General features: G+C 36.5%; 1 protein-coding gene across 6 annotated transcripts in view; it reads left to right on the forward strand.

Moving 5' to 3' along the window:
- The window catches only part of CSNK1G3 (casein kinase 1 gamma 3), a 103,123-nt gene that overhangs the window by 42,989 nt on the left and 47,122 nt on the right, over positions 1–13,012 (forward strand). For all 6 annotated transcript variants that reach the window (XM_042982865.1, XM_042982874.1, XM_042982881.1 and 3 more), the window contains exon 4: positions 200–269. In XM_042982865.1, coding sequence (XP_042838799.1) covers positions 200–269 — 70 coding nt within the window. The remainder of the gene's footprint in view (positions 1–199; positions 270–13,012) is intronic.

Raw genomic sequence — 13,012 nt, forward strand, 5'->3', positions numbered from 1 at the left:
TGTACATGTATGGCATCAATTGATTTTAATTGAATGCAAAGTTCATTTTTATTTGGTTCTAACTTTAGAAAAAGCTGCCTAGTAGAATGTTCAAGTATGTAAGAGTTGGTACCAAGATTTGGAACATTTCGAATAGGGACTTAGTGATCTTTTAGTAACTTAAATATTTTTTTGTTATTTTTGTTGATTTTTTAATTAGGAGCCCATGAAATCCAGAGCACCACAGCTACATTTGGAATACAGATTCTACAAGCAGCTAGGATCTGGAGGTAAAGTCTTACATTAATTTTTAAATTTGTAATAAAATGAGTTGTCATGATTAATAACTCTTTGGTTTCAAAGAATAGTATTTTAAATTTGGTGAAAGTGAATCACTTCTTAAGGCTATGCTTACGAGACACTTCCTTACTAGACTGTTAATGTTCTCTTTTTATTTTACTTACGACATTTTTGGAGCTGACTGTGTTGGTGCTAATATGAATAGAGAACATTGTGAAAAAAATTTGAGAATACAAGCTGCGTATAGCTAATATCCTTAGCCTTTTTGGTGACATTACACTTATTAAAATGGCTTAGCACATAGTGGTAGGCTGAAAAATGGTCCCAGAGAAGAGATCCATATCATAATCCTTGGAACCTGTAAATTCACCTCTGCAGGAATGATGAAGTTAAGGATCTTGTGATGGGTAGATTATTCTGGATTATCTCCATGGCCCTGAACACAGTCATAAATGTCCTTGTGAACGAGAGGCAGAGGGACATTTTACATACATAGAAGAGGAAAAGGCTAAGTGGCTACAGAGGCAGAGATTAGAGTGATAGAGCCATAAGCAGGGAATGCTGGCAGCCACGAAAAGCTGGAACAGCCTTCTAGGATTCTCCCTTGAACCTCCAACGGGGATGCGCCCCTGCTAACACCTGGATTCAACCTGGCGAGACTGATTTCGGATTTCTGGCCTCCAGATCTGTGACCAAATAAATTGCTCTTTTAAGCCACAAGCATGCAGTAATTATATTAGCTGTAGGAAATTAATACAGGTGTATTTTTATAGAAAGTCTAAAATTAGTGATAATGGATTATTTTTTGCTGTTGGAAAAAAGTAATGAGAAATTTTCCTATAGTATGTTGCATTTCCTTTATGGAGAAGCTTCTCACAGCTATACTTTCTCTGTTCACATCTATTCTGCTAACTATAATGATTTTTGTACGTGTGGTTTCTTACCAGGTAGGGATATTTTGTTGCCCTGGATTTAGTAGAATGTGGTTTTTTTTCCCCATGTGTCTTTTTTTGTACGCACGTGTTTACATTTTAGTTGATAGAGTTGAGCAGTTCTTAACACATTATTCATTTTGCACATTCTTTTTTTCTAAGAGCATACTTTTCAAATGAGTAGTCATTATGGGGACGATGAGTTGACATTTTGTATTAATGTTTTTATCACTATTGGCTTCTTGTAATGCATTTTTAAGTCTGATACAAATAGTCCTCCAGGAGTTATCAAAATTTTCACTGATGACTGAGGGATTTAAAGAATAGGAAGATAAAACTAATTCTAAGTGAAGCTGTACATATTAGTTAGGACTAGCAAGTGTGATAGAAAGCCCTAAGAAGCGAATTGGGGGGGAAAAAGGCTTTATTGGCTCATATCTTGGAAATTCAGAGAAGGGACCAATACATTAAGACATTATTGTGTCCAGGACTTCAAATACTTTGATCAGGGACATTCGTGAGTTTGTGTCTGTGCTCTGCCTTTTTGTGTGTGTGGAAGCTTCATTTTCTGCTTGGCTCTTTTTATGAGATAGCAGAGGTGATTACCATTAGCCTAACTTAGCAATTATAATAGCATTCCTTTCCTAAGAATTCTAGCAGAAGATTTAGGACTGAATCTGTCTTATTTTGTGTCCTGTGCCTTTCCTCATTCTAATCACTATGAATTTGATTTCCCAGACTTAGATCTTATGCTCATTTCAGGAGCTACCTGAAACTCAGGGACTGAGAATGGGGTGAGGTGGTTGCCGAATGCAAAGCTGAGGTGTTAATCAGAAGGAAGATTGGATGCTGGGCCAATAAAGACAACAGATCTATCATTACTTAAGTAGTAAAACTATCATTTGGAAAAATAGGATTGAACACTTTAATTAGGTAAGAATGAATAAGTCACTTTAGAGTGCAGGGAGTCATTGAATTGAATACCAAAGGCACCCTTTTATTATTATATTCTTTGCCTTTTTTACCTTTAGAAATTATGTCAGAGTAGTAATAAAAATGAAACCTATGTCTCTACCACTTGAATGCCAAAGGACTGCAGTGTTCCACAGTGAGCAGGGGCTACCATGTTCCAGACAGTCTGTATACATCAGGGTGTCCCCTGTGCTCCATGGCGTAGCATTTACATAGGTTGAAATCTGAGTGGTATTGCATGAAGCTGACAAATAGGAATATTCTTGAGCGATTTATGTGAATCATGTGAATTTTGGTTCCTAGGTAGTATTTTATGAGCCACGAATTTTAAAAGCATCTTTGAGTACACATGTGAGCTCTGTAGAAAAAAAAAAAGTTTAATTGTTTGGGGAGAGAACCATGATTTTAAAATAGTTTGATTTTGGAATTGATACTTGATTATCTTTTCAGACTCTTCTTAATCAAAAATGAGCCATTCAAAGTAATTTAACTCCCTCATGGTTATTTTATTTGAGTAGTAGCTTGCTTGTTAGTGTTCTCTTTAAAAATAGGTTATTAACTCAATAACCAGACTGTTTAAAGAACTCCTAAAACTTGACCACAAGAATACAAACAATCCAGTTCAAACGTGGGCAAAGGGCTTGAGTAGACATTTCTCCAAAGATACACAGATGGCCAATAAACAGCTGAAAAGATGCTCAGTGTCACTAATCATTAGGGAAACATAAATCAAAACTACAAAGATAGACCACTCCACACCCATAGAATGGCTCTTACCAAACAAATGAGAAACAAACCAAAGACCGGTAAACAAGTGTTGGTGTGAACGTGGAAACATGAAATCTTCATGCGTTGCCGGTGGGAATGTAAAATGGTACAGCTGCAGACGATATGGAAAATGGTATGACTGGTCCTCAAAAAAAAATTAAGGATAGAATTCCCATCTGATGCAGCAATTCTCCTTCTTGTTATATATGCAAAAGATTGCATGCTAACAGAGATTTGTACCCCTACGTTCGTAGCATTATTCGCGATAGCCAAAGGGCGGAAACAGCCTAAGTGGCCATCACTGGATGAATGAAATGTGGTGTGTTTGGACACATGCTACGAGATAGATGAGCCTTGAGGACATTAGGCTAAACAAAGTAAGCTCGTCACAAAAGGACGACTTCGCGTATTTGAAGTACCTAGAGAGTCAGGTTCATAGAGACAGAAAGCAGAATGGTGGTTGCCAGGGGCTGAGGGATGAGGGAATGGGAAAATAGTATTTAATGGGTATGGAGTTTCAGTATGAGGTGATGAGAAAGTTCTGGAGGTGGACAGTGATGGTGGTTCCACAGTGCTTGTGAATATTTACCTCACGGCCCTGAACCGTATACTTAAAAATGGCTAAAAAGAACAAATTTTATATTATGTGTGCCTTACCACAGTAAAAGCAGAAGTCAAAAGGTGGATTTACTCAGAATCACTTAGTGAGATGTGAAAACATCTATAACGTATCTAGTTCTGCCTGTCTGGATTTTGAGCCTCCGGTAAGTCTTTATCTTTCTCTAGTTTCCCTGAAAACATCCCTCTTTTCTCTATTATTTGTTCACTGAATCCGTTCTGTACATACAGTAGGACTGTACCACTTGACTGCAGTGTGTACGGCTGACAGGTTACTACTCAGCTTTCCGTGGGATTAGAATATTGTTTTATACCATTATCACTTTCTTCGGTAGCGAAAATGTAATGTATCGAATAGCCTTATTTTGTCACAGACACTCAGCATTTATTGGGTAAAATGAGGGTTGAGATTTAGCAGTCATCAGCACGTAGGCGGTTTCTAAAGCTAAGGGAATGGATGAGGTCTCCCGCTCGGGTAGAGTGTCACGTGAGAAGAGGAACGGGGAGGAAACCATGCTGACCCCTGCATTGGGCACGAATGAATTTGACAGTCGATAACAAAAATCATGACGACAGTAGTTTAAACAAGTCAGGGGATGTTCTGTGAGGGAAAATAAACAAAGAGTTGGAGGTAGATGGTTCTGAGGTTGATACAGCTTCCCAAAAGTGAGGAATCTACTCTCGTTAGCTTCCTGCTCCTGTGTTTCGAATGTGGCTTTCATCCTTACGATCCTGGAAGTTTTTGTAACAGGAGGGAGGGAGAAAAGGATGAAATTGCTTTCTAAATAAGGATAACTTCTAATTCTTTATCTCCTGCTTCCATTCTTAAAATCTACTTACTTAAAATCTACTTACACGTATATCCATAGTGGAATCAGATATTTTTTCTACGTAGATTTTCAGTCCCTCCCTTCTTTTCTCCTTTTCCAGTGATTTTTCTCTCTTTCCAGAGAACTGTTTGCTCTTCTGGATTATCTTGTTCCGTTAGTGGCACACCCATTCAAATTGAGAAAGTTGGTTGTCTTTGATTTAAGCCTTTTGGGATGATCACAGAATTCTGTCGTATCATTTAGTGTAAAGTCCGAACTTTTTTCTCTTTTCTACTAATCCACTTTTTGGTTGCACTGAACGTACTCTTCCTTGAATAGATCTTATTATTTTCATCTGCCTGTATTCTCCTTTGTGGAATGTCTTTCTTTCTCAATGAATTCCTTCTTTCTTCAGGCCCTCGCTAAATGTCACCTCTTTTGCAATGCATGTTCTGACATTGGTTTCTCTCCAGAAATGCTTATGTTTTGACCTGAAATTATTTTGAACATATCTTTACTTTTGTATCTTACTATGTGATGTGATTATTTGCTTGTGTCTGTCTCTTCCACTGACCTATGAACTCTTTGAGGGCAGTGAAATGCTATATTTGCTTTTTTATCCTTGAAACTGAGCAAAATGCTTGACAATTGTAGGTCCTTGGTAAATGGTTGAAATGATAAATTCTTAAATGAGAAAGACTGTTTTTTCTCATAAGATGTGAAGTTACGATATGTAATGTCCAAAATTTCCTGTAGCTTTTTTAAACTTGTATGATTGATGTTGAAAGTTTGATATTCCAATATTATAAAAGATTGTTATGTTATTAAATTTTGAGTTTCATTTCTGATATAGAAACATAGCCATACAGTTTCAAAAAATTTTTTTTAAGTTTATTTCATTTGAATTTTTCTCTAATTAGGTAATTTTAATTCCTCATTTTAGGGATCTAGAAACAGAAGGAAAAAAATCAATGATAAGTATTTTTTAAATGAATGGAAATGGTAAACCAAGGAGATATGCAGATCGTTATCTAATTAACTGAACTGTACCATTCAGCCATCTAAAAATAATCACTTTCCAGAGAAGCATAGGTTTTTAATCATTTGAATAATTTATTTTTTTATGTATTTGAGAAAAAGTTCAGTTGAATTGTTGATACTTTATGAGAATGCCTGGAGTATATTTTGAAATTGATGGAGAGATTTCCTTTGATGAACAGTGATTCTGAGTATTACTTCTTTATGTTATTTCCTTCCCGTCAGTTGGTTTTAATGGGCTATGTTCGGGGAAACGTTGCAATTATGTGTTCCTCAGAATTTCTCTATTAACTGATACCTTTATAATGGTAAAATAACCTTATTTTGTCATAAACTGTTACTTCCCAAAAGAAGTAGAATAATCTTTTTTTCTGTTATCAATTACTGTTGTTGGCAACTCTGTAAGTATAGAAATGATATTAAATATACTATTTGAGACTATGCTTATGTTAAATCATCGTTTCTAAGTTAGTGTCTTGACTTTTGATGTGCCCTGAACTGTGTAGTTCTAAACAGTAATTTGATAATGGCATCGGTGGCTGTTTCAAAATTATACCTCTTCATAATACTGCCTTCTGAGAGCTGTTACTTTAAAAGGCTTGTTTTTCTGCCTTATACTGACCCCTGTGCCTTCTCTGTTTGTGCCTTGTTAAGTCAGGATTTAGATGTTCCCTCTGTGTTTTGCTCTGGTGTATAGATGCCTCCATTTGCACATCCTTTTCCAAACTATTTATAGGGTCTGTCTGCTAGCTAAAAGACTGTTGGTGATTCCATAATGTATGGACATTTGATCATAGTACTTTTAAGAACGGTTGTATTAGGGTCACACCTTGAAACCTGGCTATATACATTGGTTAATATCTAAAATTCCTTTAATTCTTTAAAAGCCTGATTCTTAGAGTTTGTCTGTTTTCAAGAAATTTAAGAAATGTTCCTCTTTCTGTGTAATCTTGTGTCTGAGAAAACAAAGAGAACATTGTAAAAAACCATGGCAGTTAAGTGAATAAACTAATGAGAACATCGCCTGTTGTATTTTGGTATTAATGAAAATCGTGAAGAACACTCTAGCGGTGGGTCAGTGGTTAGAGTAGACGTCATCTCAGCTCACGTAGGGGACAGTCGACGTAGCAGCTTCTGAGAGTTCCCTTCTCTGTCTCTGCTTGCTTGATTTCAGAAGACATCTTAAGTGTACGTAATACTTCTGTTCCCTGTAGAGGCTTCTCTGTATGGGAATTTCTGTAAGTTATGCATTGCTGAACTTTTACCGATTTGTACATGACTGCATATGTACATTGCTACTTTGCATAGAAGCGTACACAGTTTTTGTGTTAAAGTCATTATAGTTGATGGAGAAGGTCTATTTGTAAAGAATGCTATGCATTATCAGTGTAAGAAAGAAGGGTTAACTGATAGTGGTTTCAGTTGGGTTTACCTGGTGCAGGTATTAGGATGGTTGTATGGTGTGTTAATTAGAGCATTTTTAGTGATAAATTAATCACATAAGAATTTTAAATAAATCCGTACCTTGGAATAGGGTAGGACTAAATGGTGATGGGTTTAATTTTCTACGATGCAGCCTCATTTTTAAATTTCTGTACGTAAGAGTAAAAGATTGAAAATGCAAAGCCATTAAAAACAATAGGATGATTTTTTTATTTCCTTTTTTTAAATGTTTGCTTATGTTTGAGAGAGAGACAGAGTGTGAGGGGGGAGGGGCAGAGAGAGGGAGACACAGAATTCGAAGCAGGCTCCAGGCTCTGAGCTGTCAGCACAGAGCCTGCACGGGGCTCAAACCCATGAACCTTGAGATTGTGACCGGAGCCAACATCAGATGCTTAACTGACTGAGCCACCCAGGTGCCCCTTCATTTTTATTTTTGATTTAAATATAAAGTAGCACATGGTGAGAAAAAAGTTTGTAAACTGGAAGGTTGGAGGTGAAAATGATACAGAAATCTTATTTTTTCCTTAATTATTTAGGCCCAGAGGATAAGTGAATAATGAATAATAAAATATAACATAATGAATGTGATTTTATTCGTTATTCATATAACATTCAATATTCAATATAATGAAAAATACTTGTTTGTAGGTGTTATTTTTTTTTTAATGTTCTTTAACATTTTGAATAATGTCAGAATTTGTAAATAGAATTGTCACAGAAAGGACTATTTTTTTTTTTCTCTTTACAGTGCGGTGGCTTTATTTTATTTGGGGTTTATTACTAGAATTTTATTACTAAATGTGGGTGCTGGGTGCTGTGGTATTTAATGGAACCACTCTTTGCCAAGTCTGGAACTCATTGCACCTGCCGTTCAGATCAGAGCTTGGTGTTCAGTTGGGTCAGCGATTCTCAAACTTCTGGGTCTCAGGATCCTTTTTTACAATTGAAACTTCTTGAAGATCCCAGAGAACTTTAGTTGTTGTGAGTTAGAGCTATTATTTACCACATGAGAAATTAAAACAAATATAAAAACACTGGTATGTTAATTCATTTTAAAATGGCACTAATGTTTTAAAATCCCAACTAACCATATTTTCCAAATCAAAAAACTGTGAGAAAAGTGCCCTTGTTTTACAAATTTGCACAATTCTTTAATATCTGGCTTATGAGAACACAGCTAGATTCTCCTGTCATCTTCATTACTCAGTCTGTTGCCATATCGCATGTCGTATAGTCTCTACAAAATTAGCCTGTTCGCTTGTGAGAGAATAAGAGTGAAAAAGGTAAATGACATCTTAGTATTATTATAAAAATAATTCTGATGTCAGTGACCTGAAAGGGTTTCGTGGACCACCCATCCATTCCCCCACGTATCTCCAAACCACATGTCGAGAGCTACTGACTTGAGATAGAAGCCTTTATCTTAAAGGTTGAGAAGGCCTTAAAGTAAAACTTCTTTGGAAAAGGAAGTTTTCTATGTGATAATTCTCTATAGTATTTCTAATCAGATTTTAGGTTTTTTTAGTCACCTCTGTGGGGTTGAAATTTCCCAGTCAGAGCCTGAATGCTTTTGTTCTGATCCTTCCTAGATGAACAATATGAAAATGGAAAATGGAAAGAAACATCATGATATTCCTTCTTTTAATGACAGGCTACACTATCACCCAACTGGAGGGAACTGAAGTACTTGACCGCGTGGCACAAAGTACTACGCAGTCTTTAAGAGTGTTTGTTAGACCTCCTAATGTTGTGACTTGAATTAATTAATATTGTTTTGTCATGGAAATAGCTGGACTATAAATAATGAAGTGTTTAATGAAATTAATTTTGGGAAACTGCGGGTGAGATTGTATTTTCAAATAATATGTGAATTTTGTATTCTTGCCCATTCTTCAAATTCTCTTGGAGAAAAAAAAGTATACTTGTCTTGAAAATGAGGGCTGCGTAGTATTCCATTGTGTATACACAATGGAATACTACGTGGCAATCAGAAAGAATGAAATATGGCCTTTTGTAGCAACGTGGATGGAACTGGAGAGTGTGATGCTAAGTGAAATAAGCCATACAGAGAAAGACAGATACCATATGGTTTCACTCTTATGTGGATCCTGAGAAACTTAACAGAAACCCATGGGGGAGGGGAAGGAAAAAAAAAAAGAGGTTAGAGTGGAAGAGAGCCAAAGCATAAGAGACTGTTAAAAACGGAGAACAAACTGAGGGTTGATGGGGGGTGGGAGGGAGGGGAGGGTGGGGGATGGGTATTGAGGAGGGCACCTTTTGGGATGAGCACTGAGTGTTGTATGGAAACCAATTTGACAATAAATTTCATATATTGGAAAAAAAATAAAAAAATAAAAATTCTCAAAAAAAAAAAAAATGAGGGCTGCCAGTAAGCATCAGTGATATTGGAAGTTATCAGAACTGACATTCATAAATTCACAGTGGATGACCCTTTATAGCTGGCTCTTTATGGTAGTCTCAGAAATAATTTTAGAATTGTGTGACATATACATTTATACTTGAAAATTCACTGGTTGTAAGACCAAGCTTGCTCTTGCCCTTCGGTTGGATTGCATTCATGCGATTCAGTCCCCAGATACTTTGATCAAGATACTTTGATACTTTGATAAAGGGGTTAGTAACTTAATCCCTTTCTTACTATTCTTGCTAAGCCTTCTTTCTGCCCTGTGTGCTCTCCTTTTGAGCCCTCTTTTCCTTCACCTGTCTTTCTTCCAGAAACCCTCTTTCCTGTGGTCTTGCTTTCCATACTCATATTGGCTGTGGTGGTGGTGTTTTATTTTTGCTTAGGGTACTCCCCAGCCCCTGTTTGTTATTTGCAATGTTTCCTAACTCCTAGCAATTTAATTTGTTTGCTCAGTGTTAGAAAACTGCCCAGACTTGTCCTGGGAAATGAAATTCTAGTTTGACCTTTACAGTGTTTGCTTTATGTTGTTGATTTATAAAAAAAAATTACAACTTTTGATTTTGTCCTTCAGTGACATGAGATTCATGTTGAAATACGTTATTAATACTTATCTGAGAAGTTTCTACACTCATTGGTTTATAGAACCTTATGTATCTTAAGGAGTCATTTAGAGTTGATTATCTTTTGTTATTCGCCATCTATGCTGACTCGTATTTGAAGGTAAAATTATATTACGTGATAAAGCTGAGGTATTTTCATTCAAATTGAAGACTCCGTGTCTGTTTAATTTACTCAGTGAAATGTAATACTGTGTATGGAATTTAGCCATCTTGGGTAAGTTAGAGATACATTCTTTTGAAACGCTTTGAAACTATTAAAGAAAGGAAATTTTGGAGAAACCTGAAGCAATTTTTGTCCCTTTACTGATCTTTGTCATGGTGTTATTATAGAAATACGAAGGTGTTTTATGTAAATAGCTTGATTGAATGTACATGGTTGGTATGCAGTAATTCTCCTCCCCACGGCCGAGTTGGCTTATCTGAAGCAGAGCAGAGCAGATTTACTTATGCACGCTTTTCCTCATCTAGGAGAAATTGTGTGTGAATAATTATAAATTTCGTGTCATGCTTAATAGAGATAGTTTGGTAAGAGGAGATTGGAAGGTTGGGTCAGAAGAGAAGTTGGCAGCTTGGATGGCAGAACTAGAGTAGAAATTTTTGAAATGCAGCCTTAGAAGAGTTCAAAATGAGGCAGAGTAAATCTGAGCCTTCGAAACGGTTCTTTTTGTTAGTGAGGTGTGGTGGGAAGGCAGGGGGAAGCCAAACTTAGATTATAGGGCCACAGAGTCCCAACGGGTGTCCCTTGCTTTGTTTCTAGGAGCTCCAGAATGAAGCTAATGGTTGATAAGAGTAGGGGTAAACCTATGTAACTTTCAGCGTTGGGGAGACTGTTTTGGGAACTACTTCCTGCTCAGTGACAGTTAGTTCGCAGATTAAATAAATGTAGCCTAAATCTTTTAACAATTCAAGTTTTTCTTCGCGGTCCCAGAGGAATCCAAATCATGAGCATTTTATTCCTGGTTGCAAAAATAGCATGTGTTCTTCTTAACAGTTTGGAAAAGTTCAAAAAAATATAAAACTGGAAGGAGAAATCAACTGTGCTTCCAGTAATCGCTGTTAGCTTTGTGGTTTTTCCTTCTAGTATGTTTGCATATGTGTGTTTAATGAGTCATTAAAGACATTTTAAAAGTAATGTATGGCTGTTGTAAACAACAAAATTAATTGATCACTTTAGAATCGTAACAGTAGCAGAAGTTTGCCCTTCACAGTTTTCTCTAAAGGTAGTTAAAGGTTGTGTTATGTTCCACAGTATGGGTATGACATAATTGGTTTAATTCGTCGGGGGGTTGATGAATGTGTAGGTGGTTCCCAGTTGCTTTTTTTTTTTACACTGTTAACAACCATGCAGCTTGAACATAGTTGTATGCATACATTTGCTTATTTTGAAAACGTTAGGGTACTTTTCCTCCAAAAACATCCCAATTCATGTTCTCCCCAATCAAGTTTTTAACTCACAACTTTGTAAATCTCGGTTAATTAGCTTTTAAATTATAAATACCCTTCTGATACTATACTAAAACTTGACCAGTGATAGTTTCTTAAAGTTGCAGTGTAGAGTTAGTAGACATCAAAACAAAACAAAACAAAACAAAACAACTTTTCCTACTCTTTCTTACATTAAAATCCCTTGTACTTTATAACAAGATCATTTGCCTGTGCATGATTTTGTAAATACATGCATTGGTGACTGGGAACATACTGGTTTACTGAAACAGATTTTCAAATATCGCCATATTCATTACCTAACAATTAGGGCATAATAATTACTGTCACTACAGTTTCATCAGAAAAAAGGTACTGTGTTTTTCTCTTTTTATTTTTTTAAGTAATATAAAATTTTTATCTATCTATATCTATCTATCTATCTATTTATCTATCTATCTATCGAAGGAAAGAGAGGGTCTCAAGCAGGCTCCACAGCATTGTGAGTGATGAACCTGGAGATAGTGACTTGAGCAGAAATCAGGAGTCATTGCTTAACTGACTGAGTTACCTGAGTCACCCAGGCACCCCATGTGTTTTTCTCTTTTTAGTATTGGGAAGCTTTCAAAGGTCATCCTGGCAGAAATGAATTTAGCCAAAATACGGTTTTTACGTGAAAGGTTGAATTGTATTATTGGTAACAAATAGGAATGAGTAGTTATTTCACTTTTTCTTTCTTTAAAAAAAAATTTTTTTTTTTAATGTTTATTTTTGAGAGAGAGAGTCAGAGCACGAACACAAGCAGGGGAGACATGGGAGAGAGAGGGAGACGTGGAATCTGAAGCAGTCTCCAGGCTCTGAGCTGTCAGCACAGAGCCCGATGCGGGGCTCAAACCCACCGACTGTGAGATCATGACCTGAGCTGAAGTCCCATGCTCAACTGACTGAGCCACCCAGGCGCCCCTATTTCACTTTTTCTTAAAATAGGAGACTCTGTTTCCTAGAATGTCTGTCTGTCTTCCTTCCTTCCTTCCTTCCTTCCTTCCTTCCTTTCGTTTGTCCTTCCTTCCTTCCTTCCTTTCGTTCTTTCTTTCTTTCTTTCCTCTTTTTTTTTTTTTTAACTTCATTGCACTGTTAAATGCAAGAGGTAAAAGCGAACATCTTTGTCTTACTCTCAGTCACAAATGGAAAGCATTCAGTCTTTCACCATTAAATATGATGGTAGCTGAGAGTTTCTCTTAGATGTCCTTTACCAGGTGGAGGAAGTTACCTTCTGTTCCAGATTCGCAGATGCTTTCTCCATCTCTATTAAGATGATGACTGGTTTTTCGTATTTATTCTGTTACTCTGATGAGTTACGTTGGTGGATTTTGGAATGTTCACCTCAACTTGCGTCCCTGGGCTAAATTATCCTTGATCATGGTGTCTTGTCCACTCTTAATCCCTAATGTTTCTCCTAGTCCCACAGGGATGTATTGGATGTTCAGTAAGCATTTGTTGAATTAAGACAGTGAGATTTCTTACATGATTTTCTATTCTTGGAAACCTTTGAACACATTTGAATAAATCAGTCATTTAATAAACCAAAATATATTGCTACCTTATTGAGCGATCATTTCACAACAACTTCAATTAGTAGGAGTGTAGGTGATGACTCAGAAGGAAGTCAAAAAGCTCTTTGACAGT

Source organism: Panthera tigris, chromosome A1, assembly GCF_018350195.1.
Source record: "Panthera tigris isolate Pti1 chromosome A1, P.tigris_Pti1_mat1.1, whole genome shotgun sequence".
NCBI classification, from domain to species: domain Eukaryota; kingdom Metazoa; phylum Chordata; class Mammalia; order Carnivora; family Felidae; genus Panthera; species Panthera tigris.